Genomic DNA, 25,395 nt, shown 5'->3' on the forward strand with positions numbered 1-25,395 from the left:
AACAGAGGGAGGAAGTGCTCTCTTGGTGTCGTCTCAGTCCTCAGGCGACCGGGCAGGAACTGAAAGGCGATGAGGACCCATAATCAGCCATTAAAAGGAGCATGAAAGCTTCTCTGTGTCTGCCTGGCCCCCGCGCAGATTGCGCTACGGTATAAGGATAACGAAAGATTAAGACATGACATGCTTTTCCGAGCTACCCCATGAGGTACAGAGGGGAGGGTATAGCGATGGAGGAAGATGAGGCGATAAGGAGAGAGGGAAGGGATGAGCTGGAAGATGAGTTTAGACGTTATTGGAGGGGAAAAAGGCATCAGGGTAGCGATACATACATTTAGACTAGACCCCTTACTAGTCCTTCACAGTGCAAAAGGTAGCATATGACACCAAAGCCTGAGTTACGTTTTTTCCCGAAGAAAATGTTATTTTTTATTTTGTAACAGAACGACTTGTCTCACCTCATGAAGGTCAATGTGTAATACATTGTAGACGCACTGAATCAAATCTGTGTATTATGTGTGTTCGGTGCATTTATTTTATCCCATTTAGACCAATTATAAAATGCCTGAAGTTTTCTGAAAAACTTCATATTAGAATTTGTTCTGTATATAGCAACAACTACACACAGAGGTGTTCTGGCTTGAAAGGTATAACAACGTATAGCTTAAATTTCCAAATAGTAGCCTGGCTGTTTAATACGCAAAATCAATTTAGTCCCCGGGCATTTAAAACGAACCAAGCAGCTATTGGGACGAGGATTTTATTTATTTTTTGCACCGGGCTATTATTTGGTTACAGTTCAAATTAGGCTGAATAAACGTAAAAATCTAATACGCAAAATGGTGTCGGACCCCTGGCAGGGAGTGCAGTGCCCGGTATCGAGTCGGTCGGACCCACGGTTCTCCAGAACCACCACAAAAGACTCTGGTCAGGCTCTGCCAGTGGGCCTAATCGGCCTAAATACCCTCACCTGTGCAATTTCCACCCATGGCAACCCCACACCTGCCAAATGATTACTTAACCAGTCCACTTTTCACAGTCAGTTTGCACTCTTCACACACAGACAACCTATTGATACTACAGAGATCTACTACATATACAGTATGGGCACAAAAGGGACACAGACAGATAGTTAAAACGGGTATTATTAGGTTCCCAAGTGACGGGCACGTACAGGTCTAGTGTTTTTTAAGTTCAACAATGAAAGAATCCTGGTGGTTTTTGGCACTCTGTTTTCTCTAAATGTATTTTTACCTCCAAACTGGCCTTAAGACCCACCCAATCTGTGAAAGCTGATGTGACAATCAATCAACTTTATTTGTTCAGACTCGGGTCCAATTAAAAACGGACAACATAACATACTACATACAAACGGAACACCCTATCCCATAATGGTATGCATGACATACCATTAAGTCACAGATGACTTTGGCGTGTGACATGCCAATCAAATCCTCTTCAAAGGCATGCTGAAAGTCTCTGCATATTCATAATGTATGGCTGTACTCTGCCTCTGATTGGACAACAGACCCACAAGACAGCAAGTGTAGGAAGTCAATAGAACATACTGGCACTGGTGCGGCATATTGGCATATTCATGAAGAGTTATTATGGCATAATTTATAGATACTGGAATTGTTAATGAGAGCAAAGACAGAGCCAAGTTCAAGGTGTTATAAAACTCCTTTTTTATAGATTTTATTTTCTTCTGTGGGTGAGGAAAAATACTTGACAGGGGCACTATTGATTAAACATTTACAAACAAGCAAGGTGTGAATTAGAACTTTAAAGGAGAATTCCGTGTTAGTTTCTTAACATTAACATGTGTCTTCAGTATGCAGATTGCGGATCTGGCTTTGTTCAACCATATTGTAAATAATGCCTTCAGTTGCGTTTCATTTCACTCTACTTCATTTTAGATACGGTAATTATCAAGTCCTCAGTCCAGCTGAGGCAGACCAGTGACTTGCTCAACTTTATGTTGTTGGATTATGCTGCATTGTACCAGAGTTACATTTTGTACCACTTATACAAAAAAATACAAAAAAATCCATTTCATAGGAGAACCTAAGGGCAAAAGAACAAAAGGGTTTGAAAGAAAACCCACTCCTTAAATGGATTTGAATGAAAGAATCTGTTGACTCTTATATTAGATGTACTGTATGTGAGCAGCAAGGGTGGAAAACGCATGTTTATACCATAGACTGTAAAAAATATGGACAAAGCGTTCCCCGGGTCTAACATGAACGTAAAATGAAGCCTGTCAGTCCTTGCAATGGAAGGCGCCATCTTTCTTGATCCGTTTTGGTCCATTGGCTGGCCCAGACAACGAGGCGGGACTTCCCCCCCTTCTTCTCCGTTGGTTTTTATTTTGACTCGAGTGGGAGGGGAATCCCTATCATAGACTGTAACGGTAGCCACGCCCCTCAGAACATGCCCCCCTGGTTTATACGCACACAAAACTAGTGTGAACTCGTGATTGTGCAATAATAAATAACAATACTTTTGTGAATGTACATTTGCACATACTTCACATTAATTGTCGTCTGCATTCATCCATGCAGCACATGTGTATTGCACAGTGTGCACGGGCAAGCCTAGCAATGCTAGTGGCATGGCATAGATCATTCCATATATCTGCTCCCAAAGTGGCTGTTTGGCTGGCCCTTCAACACCGCTGTAAATCAGATTGCTGGAGATCTGAACACACACACACACACACACACACACACACACACACACACACACACGTGTTCCTGGCACCCATTGCTCATTTCTGCCAGGGGCAATCTCCATCCGCCTTGCCAGCTCTGATGTGGCTCCTAATTATTCTTTATGGTCATTTAGTCTGCTGGCCCCACTGTTCATCAATGGCAGAACACACGCACGCACGCACGCACGCACACTATTACGTGTAATAATGTAATAATACCTTTCCATTGCATTCTTTATATTATTTCCCTAGCATCAATCAACCACAGCCCTCATCACTACATTATCTAATCTCATACTTACCTCAGCTTCTGTTTGGAAGACTTTACTCTGCTTTCTGATCTTCCTCTATTGAAGTGCAGAAACTAACTATACAAGAACAAACATACAGCCTTCTCATCTCCAATCCCTTCCTCAGGGAAGGAAACTTCCTCCCGGAAGGGGAGGGCTGCTGACATTGATCAAAGTGTATTTGGACGGCTTTGTAAACATACTACATACAAGGATTACCATGGCCTAAATAATGAGCTTCGTAGTAGATAATACTAGATGCACATGGGTCTTCTGCGTATTTGCAGGATACTCTCTGGTAACTGAATTAGCACAAAATAGGTACAAATCTCTCTGTTCTTTTGCAAGTTTTATAATGGTTTCATACATTGTTTTAAGAGATTCATTCAAATGATTTCGTAGACTGTTGTCTGGGAAAACGGATCATCTGATAGAAGAAGGCTTGCTAACATCATGATTGGCGTACAAAAATAAAAGTGGATGTGCAGATCAGTTTCACTGGCTGTTGAATATTTAATTTGTATGGGAAAGGACAAGAGGGAGAGTGTGCACCTTATTTGAAATATTAATGATGTTGGAGAGGTTTTAGGCACTCTTAAAACACGGCAAGGCACTGCAGCCTTATTTGTATCGCAAATTTAATACACGGCTAAAGTAGCCTTGCGTAGCAATACTAATATCAATGCGTAGATATTGGTCTCGTCTCTCTCAGTATTAGATATTTTTTTTGCAATGTCCCGCCCCATATTTGAATACTGGGCCCTTGTTGGTTATAGCCTGATTCCAGATTAATCTGGTTGACTTCACCCGTGAAGTCCTCCCACAATTGAGAGGGGCCAGACTTAATCTGCCTGGGGCAATATGCATTGCAACGGCAGATCAAGGCTGGCTATGCTACGGCTAAAGTGCTTCGCAGAATAATACATTATTATAACCTTTTAAATATATTTTTTATCCCACGATTTTGTAACCCATTTTTCACCCCTGTGCCAATCATCTACTGTGATCCTGGGCTCTACACACCCTCCGCCAACCTGGGGAGAGCAACGGACTTAACTCATGCTCCCTTCATGCCTGAGTGTCCAAGTTGCTCCTTTACACCTGACAGGGGGGAGTTTCCCTGGTTGGACGTACAGTAGTGCGTGGAAGGAACACGTTATTCCAACCAGTTCCTTTCCCCTCCATCAGGCGCCCCGGCTGGCCAGGGGGAGGCAACATTATTATAACCTATCTACAATTCAAAAAGTTTGACAGTGCAGACCAAAAAAATACTAATGGTCAACTTATTTCATTTAACACATTTCTTGTTTTTTCTCCCCCCCCCATCACCTCGTTGACTGCCCGTTGTGGTCTCCAGCACTGCAAAGTACAACTGTCTCACCTTCCTTCCGCGGTTCCTCTACTCGCAGTTCAGAAGGGCAGCTAACTCCTTCTTTCTTTTCATTGCACTCCTGCAGGTAAGTGTCCGTCTGTCTGTCTGTCTGTCTGTCTGTCTGTCTGTCTGTCTGTCTGTCTGTCTGTCGGTCGCATTGTTTTGGGGCCGAGTTAATAAAAGGTTGTGTTTAGAAATGTTTTGGGAGTTCACTGGCCCTCATTCGCTTTGTAAGTCTTTTGTGAAGATGTAAAAACCTACCACCATATCCTAAATTGATATGACTAGATCGCTCGACCCTAGTCATAAAAAAAACAGCCAAGCGCGTCGGTATGAGAGAAAAAGTGAGGATACATTGGTGAAGGTGGGGGAGGGGGTCGATGGTGACGTTATGATGTGCACTGTGAGTTTTGGTGTAGCTCCGAAGAATACACAAATGTAACCAAATGGACTCCTTGGAATGTAAATAACTATAAGCACTATTAAAATACATTTTCAGACTTTCAATAAATGCCACAGACGAAAAACAGTCCAAGTCCACACTATTGATCCATAATGTATAAATGATAGATACGGGTTCAGGACAACAAGGCCTTTTCGTGGAGGGGTCAGAAATGAAATTTGGACTTGTTTTTCGTCTGTGGTACTCAATTATTATTGAAGAAGAAATTGGCCGTACTCTATAGTGAGAGTTACATGAAACATTGCATTTCAATAAACCTCACTAATAATAAGGAAGTCAGAATAAATAGAACATATTCGATTTAGATATTATACACAAAAAGCTCTCACAGGTTCAAACCGGATGAAGCACAGGGAAAAGAGACTCCCTTGTGCTTCCGTCAGACACAGATGCACTTCTTTATATTGCGAGGGAAGCCAGGCTGTAGATTAAATTAACTTTCTTGTTTTGCTATAACTTAGGTTACTGGCGGCTAGTAATTCATTTTCAATGAGAGGTCTGCAGGCTTTTTTGTATGCGCAGAGAAGTTGAGGGGCGACAACACAAGCATATTTATACGTGGGCGCGGTCCTGTGAAATTGTTGCACGCGTGCTCATTTCGTGCACACTCCCACGACTGACTAGACCTGGATTGTGTTGAGAGATATAGCCAGCCTGTGTGCATCAGAAAAAATGTGGATCTTCTACAATATACGTACATTTGTTCAAATAACTATCTGTAAATCTATGGTGCTCCAAATTTGCTGCCTGGCTCGTTGTCTTTCTGATGTGCATGGTCCATAAATATGGTTCTCAATAGCAGCTCATGTATTTTCAAGGCCTATGATGTGTGGTAGGCTATAATGTGTGATGAGGCTGCAGTCAATTCACGTTTCCTCTGGAAAGGAACATGCATTGCATGTATTATTCATCCCAAGCACATATACTGTACAGTATGTATTATAGCTCTGTGAGGGCTGTCAGGGTCTTATTAAATTCCAGACATGTGAAAATGTTTGGAAATTGTGTTTTGTCTTTGGAAAGCCATGACAAACAATACAAAAGGAGGAAAGGCCATTTCACCCACTCACAAAGATGAACAGATGGCCCAGTGAGAGGGTACAGATGAAGAAGAGACTGGGCATTGGCAAAGTACAGTGGAAACATTTCTCTCATTGTCTCATTTTGACCCGACTGCCCTATACTGTATGTCCCTGTTCTGGATCTCTATTAACACTCGCATGGCTGAAGTAAGGCCAGGTACCACATAAGCTGACTTAAAGGGACACTTCACCCTTTTTGCAAAAAGATATATGTTAATGACGTTTAGAAGCTTTAGATCACTTTCCTGGGGGTATTTATGTGTGTAATATGTGGTTTTAGATATTTTAGATTGTAGCAGTGAGCCTGTTGTCTCTGATGTCATGGACACTGGTCTCACTACCTTCCTGGACTACAATTCCCATAATTCTTTGGTGCACTGCTCCTTCTTGTGGATAGGGGGGAGAGCTGTCTTACTGAGACAACATGTAGGCCAGGAAGGAAGTGAGCCCAGTGTCCATGACATCAGAGACAACAGGCTCACTGCTACAATATAAAATATCTAAAACCACATATTACACACATAAAGACCCCCAGGAAAGTGTTCTAAAGCTCCTAAACGTCATTAACATGTATTTTTTTGCAAAAAGGGTGAAGTGTCCCTTTAAGGTCAAAAATACCTTTTTTCCTGCAACGTTATTGGCTACTGTCTCCAGACGCTTTGTTACTTAATCTTCACCCACGAATCACGACTTCATGACCTACAGTAGAGGAGCCCAAAAATGAGCCTGCACACCCCAGGTGTTCCCAGCTCCAGGGAAGTGCAGCCTGCTCTGCTCAGACTCTTGTCTTCACCTAGATTTTGTGCTGACTGAATAATGAGAGCTGTGGGGACGGGCGGGGCCGGATTCAACGACCTTGGAGCTGTGTCTTTGAAGAGCGCAGCTGGTGTGAATCTTCATTACCTGCCCTGTCGATGTTGCAACCTTGAATAAAACGTCTTCCCATAATGAGGAAGAAGAGAGCTCCGTTTACAAGAGTTTTCTTCAAGCAATGCTAAAGATGTTGGGTGTCTTGTCAATGCCTCGCTTGTTGACTCCTACCTTTTAGTTTTGAAGATGTAATACTCAAATGATTAAATATTCAGTTAATTTCTACAGTTATTATTTCCAATATAGAAACTATTATTGGCATGTGGGTATGTTAATAATACCTAACTAAACCTAACCAACCCTAGTCTATATACATATATTATATATTCCCATATATTTCATTATATTGTAAATGTTGAACCACTGAAAAGTATTAACAAGAGCTGGATAAATAAATAAATATTTTTCCATTTCCTAAAAAAGTAATGGCTCCCGTCTTCACTGACAGTGAAGACGGGCTATTCTTCCTTTGGCTTTTCCCTGCGCGTGTCATCACGCTTCGACATCTATAACCTCCATCTCGCCATCATGAGTGGATGACACTCTGTGTACTTAGAGGATGACACTCTGCCCCACCCCGCCTGCTGTTGAAGGAGCGATGGATATGCTTTATTTCACCTCCTCAGTCCATAGCCATGTCAACCTAATGCTTAACCCATTCTGAACGGGAACCCGTTTTGGTGTTAGCATCATGTTATGCTTTAGCTATTGAAAAATAGCAGATCTACAAGCTCATAGCGCGCCACCGAGTGGCGCGCTACGAGCTTGTAGGTCTGCTATTTTTGAAAAATCGACTGACATTTTTAGAATCTGATCTCAGGTCAGAATGGGTTCATCAGACCAGTGTGTGTCCAGTGGAAACCTCGTATGAATCTGATCTCAGGTCAGAATGGGTTAATGGCCCCACTCATACTATAGCCTGCACCTGTGACCCCGCCCTGACAAATGTCCTGACAAACTCAAGGAGAGCCCTGTGACATGTGTGTGCGTGTGCAGACTTACCATGTACAGTACAATGGTTTATGTGCAGTAAGTGTCCTTGTGTGTTCGAATATGTCATTCCATGCCATGTTGGTATGTGAAAGAAGAAGGCGTGTGACGTGTATGACAGTGTGTGTGTGTGTGTGTGTGTGTGTCTGTGTGTACAGTTTGGGTTATCTATTATATTATGTTGATCTGTGATCTTCTGCTACATTTTATGAACCATCCAGAACTTTTTGCCCGGTATGTCACATTGCAACATTGTACATGTTGATAAAGCTTTTTGAAACAAATGGCAGACATATTTTGCGTACGTTTTGGGACAATTAGAACTTGCATTTTCCCCAAAACTATTTAGTTTGCAAAAAAGCTTCAGATTTTAAATTAAAATTAAAATTATTTTTTCAGCAGGACTTGGCACCTGCCCACACCTGCCCCTTACTGACTTTGATTGATTGAATACTTTACTAGTACAGTCAAACACTTGGTCTAAAAGGATGGCACCAAAAAAGGTCCTTGCAGTCTTGTTTCAATTCGGGTCTTCTGTTTTTCTCTGCACTGGACCAACAGTTTTTCTGAACGGGCAGTCGACCTTGAATTTGTTCATAATGTTTGTTGGTCTCTAAAGCACTTTGTGACAGACTTGCAGTAAACGTCAAAGCTATCAGTGATTTCGACTTAACCTAACGTTCTTCACCGTTTCCCCCCCCCAGCAAATCCCTGACGTGTCGCCCACTGGTCGATGGACCACCCTGGTACCTCTGCTCTTCATCCTTGTGGTGGCCGCGGTCAAGGAGTTCATTGAAGATCTGGTGAGAAACAAATTCTACATGGCGCCAGGCCATTATGAAAGCACGCAGGGACTGTTTCTGTTGAACAAGCTGAACTGAGAGTTTCCCCTGTAGGTAGTGCACTGCAAAAACCTGAGTGTTAATTTCACTCTTGAGAGTGTGAAAACGGACCTGTAAGGGTTTTACGGGACTGTAAAGCCCAAACCACACCTATGGGTCGGGACAAAACGTTTTTAAGGTCAACCACACCAATGGAACTCCTTGCAACTCAATGAGTTGCATTGGTGTGGTTTACCTTAAAAAACGTTTTGTCCCGAACCGACCCTTTGGTGTGGTTTTAACATTTTGAGCCATAATCGTATATTAACGTTTTACAAAACCAAGCACTTAATGCCACCGTCGTATATTCACGTTTGACGGTGTTTATAGTACAAAATCAATGATCATTGTAATATTCATGGCATAGGGTGCCGCCATCTTGGACAGGGCGAAAATAAGCACCGTCCCATTCCATATAGCGATGTGGCACACTCCATAGAGTGCTGTAATGGCTGCGATATTTAGCTGCGACAGGGAAACACTTGCGCACACACACCAAGGATACACACGTACGTGGAGGTACACCTGCAGAGATGCACGTAGAGATGGACACAGCCAGGCACATTCAGACAGACTACTGCAGACACCGAGACAAACACACATGCACGTGTACTGTACACACACTCTCACATTCACTCCAGAGGCCACAGCTGTATGCTGTGAACTTGGACTACTCATTGAGTCAGTTAACATTACATGATAAAACGGAAATAAGTTAGTTACAGCAATACATCTCCTTTGCCTGCTAAAGTTTGTCAGTACCGAGTGAGAGGATGTTGCATTGCATTATGCTGTATTGCAGTGACCCTGCAATGCGATCCTTCTACCCTGGTCTCAGTGGACAGTTACTCTATACTCAATAGCTCGTATCTAGTGCTGAGGTGCCCAGCGCAGCACTTTTCTCCTGGCCTCTCGTGAAAAACATGGGCAGGGAGCAATTGATGACTCTGTCCTTATTGAAGGTCACCTGCTGCACGACATGTATTTTCTACCGCTAGCTCTCTGTCCCTCTCGGGTTGACATGCCAGGGCAGCATCGACCTCTTGAGCTTCATGAATGATGCATTGTGCGTTAAGACAGTAGATCGCATACCCTCCTGTTAGCCTACACAGTATGCTCTGTGGAAAGAGACGCCAGAAAATCTATTCCGAGCTGTTTTAAGTTGTAGTTATTCTGTTCCTTTGAATTTAGTCTTAATGCAGGACAAATCTGGTATGCCATGCAAGTTGCAACGCACTTATGTAATTGTCCAAAACTAAATGAGCTTAACTCTGAAGATTCAAACTTAAACAGCAATCGTCTTTCTGTAGATTTTGGGGGGAAAAGCAATGTAGTTCAAATCAATTCAATTCAAACGTCATTGTCGTCAACATCAGTTAAGGAGACCAGAGGCAGACCCTAATTTGAAACTTTGCAGACGGGTCACTCATCACTTCAATAGATCTGCTTCTGCAGACATAAGACACTGCACTGTCTCATGTCGAAGCAATCTAATTAGAGTGGGGATGAATCAGTCATGTGAGCTTACTGTTCTTACCACCGTCACGCTATGTTTTTTTTATACAAGGCCGTTTAGTGGGTTAATCACGGGAACACTGCAGATGAAGACCTTCTCATCTTGCACTTTCTTTCTCTGGTTGAATGCTGCAGAGACCTCATACTGCAGTATCTACACATAACCTCAGCCTGCCTCTCTGCCTCCCCTCCACTGTACAGTGATTACCTACATAATTTACATAATACTCCCCTCCTTCATGAAATCATAGATGGAGAATAATAGTGTGTGAGAGGGGCAGAGAGCTTGGAAGTAAATGTGTGTTGGGCAGGGGCAGAAGGAAAGAGAACAGAGTTAGAGAGAGAGACGGCACAAAGAACAACGTGAAATCTAAAAATAGAGAGGTAGAAAACGTGAGGGGTGGGTGGGGCGAGTGCATCAAAGAATACACCCAGAGAGAAAGATGGGGACAATGTGAAATTGTCTGAAGAGGTGGAGCACACGAGTCGCTAGCACGGACGAAGTAAATGAGGCATCGGCTCATGCTTTTCAGTGGAATGTCTGAGAGTTTATTTTGAGAAAACAAATAGATGACGGAGGTTGGGTTGAAGACGGATACAGCAGAGCTTTCTTTGCCACCGGTTATGATTTCTACTTCTGAAAGGAGAATTCCTCAGATGGATTGAGCAGCTGCCTTTAGTTGAGCTTAGCTGAACCGACACTCATATATCCCATATCCAGTATTGGGCAGTAATGAAGTACATTAGGGGCCATGTTCACATTCACAGAAAGCGTTTTATGAGCAACTGAGTGTTTATTGATGCCTGCAACATTCTGTGCTTGAACCATATAGTTCTAATATAGCTAGAGAGTGGATGAGGAGCGACAGCCCTGCCCCCCCCACTATTAATTTCAATGGAAGTTTCTCAGTGGCGTTTTGAAGGACCCGGAAGACTGACGAAGTAGTAGTAGTATACCCCTTGAGTGTTGATATGATTGGTTGGCCCCTATGATGGTACTCCTCGCCTCACGCTGTTCTTGTGGTACCACTACGTCACGTCCTGTTCTTGTGGTACCACTACGTCACGTCCTACGTCACAAATTCATTCTGGGCCCAGCGGCGCGCTCTCTTGCTCGTGAATGTACGTCGCCCGCCTGCAGTTCCAGTTTTGACCACTACCGTCGGTGGCTTCAACGTTGCCCAGCCGTTATGGGGGCTTGGCTTGAACGTCTTGCCATCTGCGTTATCAGCACAAATAGCCTAGCTTGAATAATTGTAAACACAGACTTCTCATGGTTTTTAACCCATTTAGACGGTAGGGCGTGTTTATTTGTTTATTTGGATCCCCATTAGCTAATCATAGCGAGGTAAACAAGCAACATTATTTCTCCCCTTTTGTACGGAACCGAAGGGGGGGGGGGGGGCTTTCAGAGTAAAAGCTGCCATATATCTGTGTGACACCCCGAGCTGCTATTTTGAAAGAAATCCCAGCGCTGATTGTGTTAACCATTCAACGTCGGGTCGTAAATTACTGGGTCGTCAGACCAGAACCAGGAGGATCACATTTGACACTGATGAGCGCCGCGCTCCTCTCCAAAAGTGAAACAATTTTCTGCTTGAAGCTTGCAGGGCACGCTGCCAATAAATGCGGCATGCAACGGGTGCTGAAGCATGATGCACGCCATTGGGAAGAGGCCCAGCAAGCCAAACGACGTCATGATGATGTTATGACATCCTCCGGTGGTGATCGGGACGTTCAGGACTAGGCCAGACCCCAGGCCATATGGGGATGATCTTTACGTCATTTCCTAGGACGTCTTCACCAGTTGAAACAATATAGCTTATTCTGGGCCAGATCTAGTTATATATGATATGACTTAAGTTGATCTGGCCTCGATCGAACTCTCTCTGGACGTCCGTCTTAGTGGGCAGAATTTATGTTGGCTAAAATCAGGTGATATTCTATGCCAGATCTGAGTAGTGTTGGTTTGACTTGATCTGGCCCCCAATATAAACGTCACACATTTTTCCAGGTCCTGACCTTGCTTGCTGGTGGAGTGCTCCAGCTTGCCTTTACCATAGCAGTAAGCAGTGCATGGCAGAAAGGCACATGCAGCTCAAAAAACCCTTTCTGTGAAGTGTGAACACGGCCCCTTACACAAGTACTGTACATTTGAGTATCTCTACTTTTCTTTTTGGTTTTTGGAATCTTATGACTTTCACTGCACTACATTTCAAAGACAAATATTGTACTTTTGACTACATTTCTAGGAAGGTACTCCTGGGACCCAAACTTAAAAATCCAGAGACATGTGCAATGTTTAAAAGGGCAGTGTGGTTCACTGGTTATGGCTATGTCTGTAAAGGTTAGACGAGGCTCGTGTTAGGAAAGTTGCAGGTTTGAATCTTGAGTATGGTACAAAACCTCTAACGGTTTCACAGTGGTGTACCGTGTTTTATTGAACAACTGTAGATGGGCAGGTACCCTCACAAAAAAAATGCAGTAATCCTGGTCTCTAAACTACTTCCCCCTGGCCAGCCAGGGCGCCTAATGGAGGGGAAAGGAACTGGTTGGAATAACGTGTTCCTTCCACGCGCTACGTCCAACCAGGGAAACTCCCCCCTGTCAGGTGTAAAGGAGCGACACTCATGCATGAAGGAAGCATGAGTTCAAGTCCGTTGCTCTCCCCAGGTTGTTGGAGGGTGTGTAGAGCCCAGGATCACATTAGATAATTGACACAGGGGTGAAAAATGGGTTACAAATAGTGGGATAAAAAATAATATTTAAAAAATAACAACCGTAGATGTGTGTACAGTATGTTATGCACACTTCCCAGGTGTGAGTGCAACAGGCGATGCTAAAAAAAGAGCATGATTGCTCAGCATAGATATTCCCTAGGTAAAAGAAGGTTTAAAAAGTGTTGAGACGCTGCTATTCGCTGCACAGTGCACTGACTGCACACTGTTTCAAACTTCAGTATCGGATCGAAAGCTAAAAGCTCTTAAGCCAGTGAGATCATAAATGGAGTTATGGATGGTGCTGTATCTGTCAGAAATATGACATTAAGTGTAAATTGAAGACATGCAGGGCAGCCATTCTATTTACCCCTTATTGAAAGCCACCAATTATTTCCATGCTGTTTGAGTTTGCTCAGGAGCCACATATTGTCTTCAAGCAGGCAGTTGACCAGCTTTACCTCAGAGCCCACAGTTCAAAGGTGGTTGTTAAAATCCAGGACAGAGTTTGTTCTTGTCTAGTGAGCTTTTGTTCCTCCTTGTTCGTCCATCGATTCTTTAATCAGGCATGGTACAGTATGTCTCCAGGGATATGAATGAGGATGTTACTCTGACTATTGGCTGCCTGCTTACTTAATTAGTATTAATGTGTTTCAGGATGGGATGTGTCTATGATGAATATTGTCCCCTTTTTGTTTCATTACAGAAACGTCACAATGCCGACAATGTCGTCAACAAAAAGGAATGTCAAGGTAGGGGAAATTACCTGCAAAATACTGTATACTGTATACATTGTTGGGATAGCATATGTAGGCTAAGCAAAGAAAATGATCGACAATCTCTTTTTTTTTTAACTCTCTCCCCTCTCATCACCTCTCTCTCTGTTCATCGCAGTATTAAGAAATGGTGCCTGGGAGATTGTTCACTGGGAAAAGGTATGTTCCCACACTGTCGTTATATGTCGCTGAAATGTAAACCACGACATTACAGAGGGTCATTATCAGCTGCTGTCATCGTCAGCTATAGCGTTCTGCTAATCTAGAGTGCAGGACAGATTCTACCACTTTCATCATACCACACACACACACACACACGCACGCACACACACACACACACACACACGCGTGCGTGCGTGCGGCGTGCGTGGGCACACACACACACACACACACACACACACACACACACACACACACACTTCCTCATCAGCATCCAGCCACTAATTAGGGTAATCCTGAAGGCCTGAAGACACAGGGCAATGTACATAGTAAAATCCTCCGTGTTCATTTAACACTTAGATAGTAATAATTTACACACTTAATTGAGTTAAATTAACACCGAGGATGTAGCTGTGTACCTACAACAAGAATCACCCAGTCAAGTGCATGATGTAGCCTTAGCATATTTAAATAAACATCAAAACATGATTTATCCAGTTAGCTGATGGACTAATTTAGTATCATTCCAAGCAACAGAAAAGTGCACTACTACAACAGAGAACTAGAGAACCAAGATGATTCTTAATTTGTACTTTAAGAGAGTTCCCCTGTGTGAGGGATCAGAGTCCGATCATCAGACTACTACTAGATATTCCTAGACGCACAAAACCTTTTCTCTAAATAACCATTTTAAAGGTTCTCATGGCTGAGATTACAGGTTCCTTTCCCTTCAGGGAATTTGTGTATGGGACATGAAGATACAGTACAGTAATATAATGTTTTAGATATACAGTACATTTAAAAGTTATAAAAGGAGATGCAAGACGAAAGATATAAAAACAAAGGGATTTATATTACATTTGGTGGCTGCAGATATTGTTGCATTAGTGAAGTGTCAGTGTAAAAAATACTGTATTGCCATTTTTAAATTGTGATACTGGTGATTGCATTTTTTTTTGCCATTTCAGTGATGAGCAATCTTCTCTGGTGTAGCAAGGTCTGAATAATGAATATGTTTTACATCTTGAGTTCATACATATTGTAAAAGCTACTTTCTCTCTCTGATTTGGGCTAGGTCTCCACTGACTACGTCTTTTACTTAACTTTTTTAAAGTTTATGTCAAAGGCAGGGGTGAGCGCTGTCGTTAGGGCTATCCAGTTCAGCACCCTCAAACTGGACCCGTCTCGAACGAAGGAATGGAGCAGCTTTTATTTATACTGCCTGGTGTCTCGCTGTGGTCATGGCCTTGATTCATGTACATAAAAATGCTTCAATATGTTTTCTCATATCTCACATTTCTAGTCTCAGGTTTCTCATCATGTTCTGTCTACAAACAACGTGCAGCGCACCAATAACATCTATTTTTCACAGCTTGTGGTGAGCGATAGTGATTTGGTCGTCCTAGACGGTATAAAGGGTCCCAACTTACTCCCAACCCGCACCTCCCCAACCAGATCCTGGGGATCCCCTCATTTCTCCTCCCTCTTGCTCTCATGACGCACAGCTCACACTAAAGACATGACGGTTTGGATCGATGGAAAGACACACAATGCTTTTACTCATCATTTGAAGTGTTGCTCTGTGCAGAATCATCAAGATGGAGTTGAATCCATTGTTTATTTGTTAAAACGGTCACCTCCTTTTGTGGAGGTGACGGTAGCTGGAATGAGGTTTTGGGTTCAGATTTACCAAACGTGTTCACGTCAACCTCTCTTCTCATTCAACTTTTCAAAAGCCATTTGGAACACATCTTCCTGCTCTGTGTACATAATATGTATCTCATGCCAGAGGAAATATTATTTCCTCTGGCATGAGAGGGTTTATTTACGCGTTTATTTTACTTGGAGTACTGAATCGTACTCCACAATCGCATTAACAATTAAAAATATATATATATTTATTGCTGCTGAATTAATTTAATTATGGCATTACTATTTCTAGTCCCATACATTTTGGTTTCATATTGCCTACGTCTGGGCAGTAAGCATTTCTCATGATTACTCGACCAGAATGGAGCTTTTGAAAAGCAGAACGACAAGGAGACATCCAGCCTTGCCTTCATTATGCAGGGCTGATCATTCTTGTGCTCCTCACTTATTTTACCGTACACTTGAAACAATTCTCTCTTTCCTCCCCCTGTTTGTTGTTTGTCTGCCCCCCCTCTACACCCCTATTTTGTTTTCTCTCCCCCACACACCCCTACATGTGACCATCTCTCTCTCCCTCCCCCCCTGCTGGTGTGTGGTGGTAACTTCAGCTGGGCGTTGGTGAGGTAGTCAGAGCGGCCAATGGAGATCACCTCCCGGCTGACCTCGCCATTCTATCTTCCAGGTCAGAAAACCAATCACACTGCAGAGAAATGATGAATAATGTGTGGTATAGATTGGATATGTGTGTAGTGCACTAATACGTAGGTTTTCTTATGATCCTCCTAGAATACTATTTATATGCATTACCTTGTGTTGTCCTTGCTTATTGTAAATCACTCTGGATTAAGAGCGTCTGGTAAATGCCTAAATTGTAAAACTTAGGCTTTATAGTATACTTTATAAACCTTTACTCACATTACTCTCATTGAATACATTCACACCTGTCCTGGCAGCTGCCTAATTGAGCTCCACACAGGAACCATTAAGGGGTTAACTTGCCTTGTCCTTAAAGGGCACTATGACTTAACTGTAGAGCAAAGGAAGTGTGTTGTTTGTCAATCACATTCGCTAATGATATTTTGCCCAGACGGTCTTGTTGTCTACTATTTGTCCTCTGTATACTTTTACACTGAGTAGGACTAGACGTTTAGCTCAGACAAGGCCAGGACCCTTTCTCTTTCTGCTGACACCAGTGATAAATATTTAATTTTCCGCTCTTGGAGGGAGGATGGGGCCTCTCATTACGTCTGCCAACTCCAGATATTGAGCTCCCTGGCTGGGGTCAACACAATGCCAGATTCCTCTCTCCCTTGTCTTTTCTTCTCTATTGTGGTGTCGTTGACCACTCTCTGGGACAGTTACTTTCACATAGTCTTATATTTTATAATGGCTTTTAACGCCCAATCGAAGGAATTACATACGGCGTAGAGTGAATAGTTTATATTTAAGATGGCATGTTCATATTTTTGAGGCAGACTCTTAAAAGGATCCCTGGCTAATTAGACAAAAGAATATGCCATGGCTTAAAACATTATACTTGCCCTAGTCTACAACAACAACAACAAAAAAGACACCTTAAATATTTTATTTCTTTCATTCAACAGGAACTGCTGACGATGTCATGTCCATATCGTCAAGCCCTATGGAATGTATGGAATGCATATGCTAATTAAAAAACAACTTAATACTTCCTATGGTTAATACGAGCATCAAAACAATATTTAAAATATTTTGTATTTGCACGTGCATTCCATACATTCCATAGGGCTGGACCACACATGGACATGGACATTTTGAATTTTAGTTATAGATGGCAAGTAGAATGTTTTAAGGCATATTTGTCTTATTAGCCAGGGATCCTTTTCAGTTTGGTTCTTGCCTTTGCATGGCTGTTACTGTTCCCTGTACATGCGTCCATGTCTGTTCCCTATTACTGGTCCATGTAGAATGTTCCTTTTTCATGTGACAACCTGCTTGCCAAAGCCAAATGCATCTAGCGAGTTTAGCCAATGAAACTGTGAAGCCATAGATACTATGGATCTGCCATGTGAATGGTCTAACTGAAAGTTGAAGCACAATGCCATTATTTATATGCGAAATGTGTTATAATTCTACACCGTTTCTAGAATGTTTAATTGCCAGCTTTCCCAACAGAGCACAGCTCCTGTCCATGAACCAAATGAGCTCTCATTGGGTTGCTCTTGATTTTGGTTAATGGGCTCTAGTGCTCGGGGCCCTGTTTGATTCCCCCCCCCCCCTCCCTCCCCCCCCCCCCTCTCTGTATTTGGACCAGCACAGCATGCTTAAATCGCTCTTATTAGAAGAGCAGCTAACCAGTGACCCGGCTCACCTGCAACTCTCTGTCCCCATGCCCGGTGTCTCTCCCCATGTCTGTCACAAGCACATTTGTCTGCTCTAATCATTGTGCTCGGCAAGCCTGCTGCCCCCGCACCCCGCTTCCTCCTTCTCTCCTCTATCCACCTCTTTGTCTTTCTATCTCTCTCTTTCCACCTCCCTCCCTCCCTCCCTCCCTTAGTGGTATCCTGTAGCGCTCTGAAAGACAGCAGGACCAAGGGCAGCAGCAAACAAAGATGCTTAGAACCTTGTCTGTTCCCTCAGTCTACGCCATACTGTAAAAGTGTGAGTGTTAAAGGAAAACGTATAACTCAAACAAATGTTCTGTTTAAGTTGATCTGAATCTCCTCGGAGAACAATAGGAGTTGATGAAGTTACTGTGTACTTACTGTGTACAAACTGAATCATATGGACATTTGGTTTCACTTGTGTTCACTTTTGGAGTTAAGTACTTTCGTGTGCACACTTGCCCTGTCAGGGTGATTTACACTTTGGTGGGATTCAAAACATAACTGTAATTGGTAGCGTTCATCCAATCTGGGAACCTATCGCCAGTGGGGCGCCTACGTTTTCATTCCTGCTAACAACAATGTCTACATGTTCTGAATGCCCCTACTGACGGATTCAGTAGCGCAGCTCGGAATCTGTTTTTGAGAGGTTAGCGCTCATCCAACACAACTATAGTCTGTCATTTAGTGGTGCTGCATCTTTGTTTTGCGCAGCTCTTGTTTGACGATGTTTTTCTGCCATACATCCCCCACCAAACGGCACCTTCCGCCTCAGTTGGTGATTGAGAATGCATTTGATGCTTAACCACTTATATACTTGGTTGACCGGAGTCCCCCAGGGGTCTATATTTGGTCCCCGCCCTTTTCCTTCTACACCAAATGTCTTTGTTGAAGCTTGTAGATCGGCTATTTTCGACAAATGTTCGCCTGTTATGTCATACAAAGGTGTGGATTACTAGGGTTCAAGTGGTCAATGCAGTCTCGTCAGTTACTGTTACTTCCAGTAAACTGAATATTCTGTGTAATTCAAATAATAATAATAAATAAACTTTGTTAGATATCTTGCTTGATTAAGTTCTAGACTACAGTACTCCAAGCCTCTATCTCCTTTCTCTTGTCACTAGTGAACCCCAGGGGATGTGCTACATTGAAACATCAAACCTGGATGGAGAAACAAACCTCAAAATCAGACAGGTGACCACGCCTCTTAACTTTTCTTACATCTACTGGCAATGTCCTGTAACTTAGTAGGTCAGCTGCTGTGGTGATGTTGAATAAGCCGTTATGAATGAATATGATGTAAATTGATGCAAGGTGTTCCATAGTTTATGATACGTTCATGAAGGTGGTGTAAGTGATTTTTGCAGTTAAAGTGTTAAATAGCTCTATATTACTACAGCAATCATTGTTATAGGGCAGGTTGTTTGTTCAGTAACAGTCTCTCCAGATCGATCCATTTTTATATCAATTTTATCCAATCAAGATAAAATCCTAAATGGAATTAGAATATTGGAAAAAATGGAAGCTACTCTATTTTACCGACTCATCAAATGTGAGGTGGACTCAGGCAAATACTACTGGCGTAGTCAAGCTGGACCTCTAAAAGAAATTTGACACTGTAAATCACTATACTGATTGATAAGTTGAAGGCAATCGTTTTTTACAGTGCAGCCGTGAACAGGATAAAATCCTATCTAGCTGGGGGGGGAGAAAACAGGTGGTGGAGGTGAACGGAAGGAACCCTGTCCTCCCCCCTCCCAGTGAGATGCGACGTTCATCAAGGATGCATATGTGGGCCTTTACTGTTCTTAATTTATGTTAACGACATGGCATCAGTTCATGCCAGAAATTTGTTCTTGTTTGCGGATGACTATCTGCACTCCTGGTCTCGGGACAAGGACAATTTGCAAGTTGAAAAAGCCCTTGGCGCTGAACTTGGCAAAATCTGAACATGGCTCGCTGAACAAACTCAACTGTCATTACACCCATGGGCAAAACTGAATCCATTCTTTTTGGGTCCGTTCAATGTGGAAAGATGAAATTGCCTACCTGGATTGTATTTTAGAGTCCTGACCTTGCGATGGGCCTCGTCTTCAAGTTACTAAAAAGGATCAGTACCCAATGCCCATGTACCATAGCCTGGTAAACCACTCTGTCGCAAGATTCAATTTCATTTTCATTCAGCAGACGGTCTGCTGAATGGAAACGAAATTGAATCCCGTCGGCCGGGCGGTTTACTAGGCTACATGTGCCTTGTGCCATGTGTCAAACTACTTCAATAATGTGAGAGACACACAGGCACAACACAAGAGGGAGCTCCACTGGGTTACATTCGTTCTATTGTTTTTGCCACCAAAATGTGCAATGCCCTACCAACAGCCATCAAAAAGTGACTCCTTGCCCTCTTTCAAAACTAAACTGCCATAAGAGAGTACCTGTCTGCAATTTGCAACTGGTCCTCGGCAATCTTGCATCTTTTATTTTGGAGTACTGCTTTTTCCACTTTGGTGGTTTTTGATTTATGGTCCTAGACAAGTCTTCGAGCTTGACACCAGAAATGGTATACCATCTGAAAATACCTGCATTACAGCACTGTGTACTATTATGCAAACAGTTAATAAAGTATTCAATCAATCAATCAATCATTAAATGGGTTCTCTCTACTGATTGGAGGAAAATGGTGACCCACCTGAAAATGTATTTTCAATTATACCGGTACTAAAGATCTGGAAAGATTGGGAGACCCCTGTTACTGAACAAACAATCTATGACAATGATTACTATCAGAATATAGAGCTTTAAACTTTAAGAAAAATAACTTTTAGTTTGAACCAAAATGTATTACTTGCAGCACCTTTTAAATGTAGTTCATTTTAGTCAGAAATGGAGGAATGCCTTGGAAGATTGTGAGAAGAGTGTGAGTGTCAGAAGAGTGATTGCCTATTAGGGACAGTGTTAAAAGCTGCAGTGGCTGACCTGTACAGCGTGCATCCGCTCTGTTTGACGGCAGGGCCTCCAGATCACTGCAGAGATCAAGGACATTGACAGCCTAATGCGTCTCTCTGGAAAAATGGAGTGTGAGAGCCCCAACCGCCATCTGTACGAGTTCGTAGGGAATATCCGACTGGATGGACACAGGTGGGTTTTGACAGAGTGCTACGTACATGTCTGGCACCCAGCCCTCCTTCCTTCCTACACAGACACAGCTGCTGCCTGATTTATACTTAGGTTGTGTGCTGCGAGGTGCGACACTTTGTGAGCTTGTAGATCGGCTATTTTCGGCACACACTGATATGAAACAAAGTTGAAATTATGCATTAGCCTAATGACATTGTCCCAACATTACATAATTTTAGGGATTCTCCCTACCAAACAAAACAAAAGTACCTACTGCTTATGTATTATTTCATTATGTAATTTGTTAGAAGGTTTTGGCATCTATTCTAGCCTGCGAAGTGCATTATATAAATAGAGGCAGCTTAGTTTTATGATATTATGGCCCCATGATTGGAGTTGGAGAGAATAAATGACGTTAACCGGGAACGGGAACGGGAACCCATTTTGGTGTCGGCATCATGTTATGCTTTAGCTATTGAAAAATAGCAGATCTACAAGCTCATAGCGCGCCACCGAGTGGCGCGCTACGAGCTTGTAGGTCTGCTATTTTTTGAAAAATCGAAGAACGACTGACATTTTTAGAATCTGATCTCAGGTCAGAATGGGTTAATCAGACCAGTGTGTGTCCAGTGGAAACCTTGTATGAATCTGATCTCAGGTCAGAATGGGTTAAGCACTGGCGCCAGAGCATACTGTACTGTATCTAGATTTTAACTGTTGACAGATCCTACAGGTGTTTGCAGGTGTAGCTGTAAGAGTTTCCCTGCCTGTCCGGAGCTAATCTCTCAAACTGCTTGACAGATCAGTGTAATATGTCTTGTGCACACTATCACTAGTAGAGTAGTTTCAGATGGTAGATAATATTATTATCTCTTTGGTGTGTGTGTGTGTGTCACTGCAGTACTGCATCACTTGGACCGGATCAGATCCTACTGAGAGGAGCCCAGCTGAGGAACACCCAGTGGGTCCACGGTGTTGTGGTCTACACCGGGCATGACACCAAACTCATGCAGGTGAACGATGTTTGCCGAGTATTTACATGTTTTTACAATGTATTGATAAACCCATTTTTAAAAAACCAAAAAATATAATAATGATAATAAAAAAAGAAGGAATAATGAGTCCTATAACATCTGGTTTTGTCATTCATCATTATACAGAATTCAACCCGGCCTCCTCTGAAGCTGTCCAACGTGGAACGCATCACCAACTTCCAGATCTTGGTACTATTTGGCTGCCTGCTGGCTATCTCTCTGGTTTGCTCCATTGGCCAAACCATCTGGAAGTACCAGTATGGCAACGCAGCCTGGTACATGGACCTCAACTGTAAGAGCCCCGATGCCACAAACGCTACACCTTTTAATTCCACATATTTGGTCTCACTTGTCTGTGTCTGCTTAATTATTTGTCATTTTGAGTTACCTTTATGTTAGTGTCGGTGTGTTGCTGTTTTTCTTTATGTTGCCTTGGTTAAAGTACATGTATTGCAACACAAGTGAATGAAATATGTGGCAATGTGCGGGAATAACTGAATTCCCTGTAATCGTAAAACAGAAATCTGTGACATGCATAGACATGTGATGTGATTGAGTGAAAAAAAAAAGAAATGGTTGAATATCACTGCGCTGCTGTACCTTTTTAGTTCCTTTCTAACGTTCTGTTTGATTTTTGTTTTGTTTTTCTTTGTTGTCGTTTTTTAACAGCTCCAGGTAACAACCATTTTAAAGCCTTGGCCATCCGTGAATGACCCTCCCTTACTAACCCCTAACTGAAGCTCTGCCTTTGCTAAGCAAATGAAGTCCCCTCCCTCCCTATACGGTTGCCCTACTTTGTAGGGGCCCGTGCCATGGACGAGCCCAAACCTGGGACCCAACCATAGGTGTTTCCCCTCCAGCTCTCTTATATTTTCATTGACTTTTGTTTTTTGGTGCCTGATCCAAACAGTGTCTCTCCTCTCCTCTCATGTTTTGTGGCATGTTAAACGCTTTGCAAATCCAAGCCTCAGACCTCTCCACCCCACCCCATCCCTCCCTTCCAATTTTGTTCCTTTTCCTCATTCTTTCATTGGAAATTAATTAGAACACTTATTGTCTGCTCTGAGCCTGGGAGATGAGGGTATTCTCAGGAAGATTTCTTGTATCGGGGAGGGTTTAGATTTGTTTATTGCTTGAATGAAACACACAGCACAGCCCAAGGGACAAGCAACCACTGACATTTTCTAAATGTCTCCACTGTCTCATTTAGTTGTGTTGATTTTTAAAGAGAAGACCGAGCCTGTACGGAAGAGATGGCTTAGAGAGATATGCAGAAAAGCTAACTCATTTCTAACGCACGTTACAAAATGAAAATTGTATATTTTACATGAATGTAGGAAGGAAAGTAGGCAATAAGATCTGTACAGCTGCTGGTGTGGCATTGCAAATTGGACGTCCTTGACCGGCGTGTCTGTTGTGGTGAAGCTCTGAAACCAGGTTTGCAAAGCGGTTATCGTATCACCTATCTGCCATTCCTCTGTATCCTGGCAGGCCTGTGAAGGAGAGGTTGTGCCCTGGTCAGTTTTAAGTCTGTTTTACGACTCACACTGTTCCTCTTTAGAAGATGTTGTATTGGCTCAGATTGGAATCACAGTGGTTTCAAGTGCTGCCTTCTGTAACACTAACACCCACAGCTATAAAGACCCTGCACTGTACTAACGAGGGGAATGTGAGTCATAAAGCAGGTGTCCATCTTGGGACTGATTGTCTTTCCTTGAGGAGCGGTGGAGACTAAGTCCAGTGCACATTATCCAACCTGTGACAAAAGAGAGAGGTGGCAAGATGTCAATAGCTCTACCATGCGCACACACACACTAGTTGTCAATAGCTCTACCATGCGCACACACACACACACACACAGATGCACGCACAATTGTGACTGTAATTGCACACAGTTTATCGAAGCACACACATTGGACGCCTTGCGTGCAGACAGCAGCATCAAAACAGTCAACACCGGTGAGCAGTTAGCCCACCGCATATGAAACACCATGGCCCATATGTCACCAAGGGCTGTCATTATGCATGGTTCATAAATAATTCATTTGACTTTGACTCAGCATAGAGTGCTGACACCAGCTGTATATATATATAGATGTCTTAACATCTTTCCTTTATGCAGAAGTACAAAATAATTTATTCAGCAGCCATTTCACATTAAAATCCTCAGTGTTCATTTACTTCTGAGCGTGTGAAAATGGAATGAAGCTTTCCAGGTAAATTCTTACAAGTTAAATGAACATGGAGGATTTGACCTGATATGGATTCATGCCACCCGCTAACCACACCTCTCTGTTAAATCCATGTCTGCTAAATAGTAGGTAGCTTTAGTTGTCGTTTTTCTCCCTCTTCGTCATTTAGCTTCGGCTGATATTTACCTTCTTAAAATACTGTCCTGTTAACCCATTCTGACCTGGCACCCATTTTGGTGTTAGCATCATGTTATGCTTTATCTATTGAAAAACAGCAGATCTACAAGCTCATAGCGCGCCACCGAGTGGCGCGCTACGAGCTTGTAGGTCTGCTATTTTAGAAAAATCGAAGAGCGACTGACATTTTTAGAATCTGATCTCAGGTCAGAATGGGTTCATCAGACCAGTGTGTGTCCAGTGGAAACCTCGTATGAATCTGATCTCAGGTCAGAATGGGTTAAATGCATATAGATGCACTGTTACGCCTGAACTATTTGCTGGAGGTTGTAACTGGTCTCTTTGCCGCTGCTTTTAGATTTGAGGTAGTCTTCCTTTATATTCTGAAATGGTAGAACAAATTTGAAAACCGTCCTTTTGCTCTAACCTACTAGTGTTTTCTTTGTAAGCTTGCCAGCTTAATTTAGTATTAATATTTTAAGTACACTATAACAAGGAACCATTTTGGCTAACACATGGAGTGAAATTATGACCTGTGCATGTAGTGACCTGTGCAGTGGTGTGATTGGCTTTTAACATTTCCTTAAAGACTCTCGATTTAAATCCTCCCAACGACCCTCTTTCGCTAGCAAAACAAAAAACTATCTAATCTAATTTGGGCTATTCGCAAGCTGGCTGCTTATACGGAAGTGAGAAAACTACAGGAGTTACTGTATAATTGATGCCATCAATGGTATCGCAATCCGCCCACTCTTTTCCACATGTTGGTTGGAAATGTGCTATGGACTGAATCCCCCTCCATTGTCTTGAGAGCATCCAACATGTTTGTCTTCCCCTCAACCTCTTACAAACCTTTTATGTGCTGTTGTACCAGTAGCAGTAGCTTCCCACCTCCCCCCTTCACCCCCACCCCCCCACCCTTTTGTGCCATTTTGGTGTTTTTATTTTTGCGATCATTCATGTCTTGCTGAAGGGCTGTCCCTCTCAACCCTCATTGGTAAGATGAAGCCTTGGGTTGAGGAAGGTAACTCTTGCAA

The 25,395-nt window shown here is 42.7% G+C and overlaps 1 protein-coding gene across 2 annotated transcripts in view; it reads left to right on the forward strand.

Annotated features, from left to right (window-relative positions):
• The window catches only part of atp8a1 (ATPase phospholipid transporting 8A1), a 145,183-nt gene that overhangs the window by 26,714 nt on the left and 93,074 nt on the right, over window positions 1–25,395 (forward strand). For both annotated transcript variants that reach the window (XM_080773825.1, XM_080773826.1), the window contains exons 3-11: window positions 4,358–4,457; window positions 8,482–8,580; window positions 13,597–13,642; window positions 13,785–13,825; window positions 16,084–16,157; window positions 18,963–19,032; window positions 20,849–20,976; window positions 21,857–21,968; window positions 22,116–22,281. In XM_080773825.1, coding sequence (XP_080629951.1) covers window positions 4,358–4,457; window positions 8,482–8,580; window positions 13,597–13,642; window positions 13,785–13,825; window positions 16,084–16,157; window positions 18,963–19,032; window positions 20,849–20,976; window positions 21,857–21,968; window positions 22,116–22,281 — 836 coding nt within the window. The remainder of the gene's footprint in view (window positions 1–4,357; window positions 4,458–8,481; window positions 8,581–13,596; window positions 13,643–13,784; window positions 13,826–16,083; window positions 16,158–18,962; window positions 19,033–20,848; window positions 20,977–21,856; window positions 21,969–22,115; window positions 22,282–25,395) is intronic.

Source organism: Protomyctophum bolini (genome assembly GCF_963924005.1).
Source record: "Protomyctophum bolini genome assembly, chromosome: 10".
NCBI lineage: Eukaryota > Metazoa > Chordata > Actinopteri > Myctophiformes > Myctophidae > Protomyctophum > Protomyctophum bolini.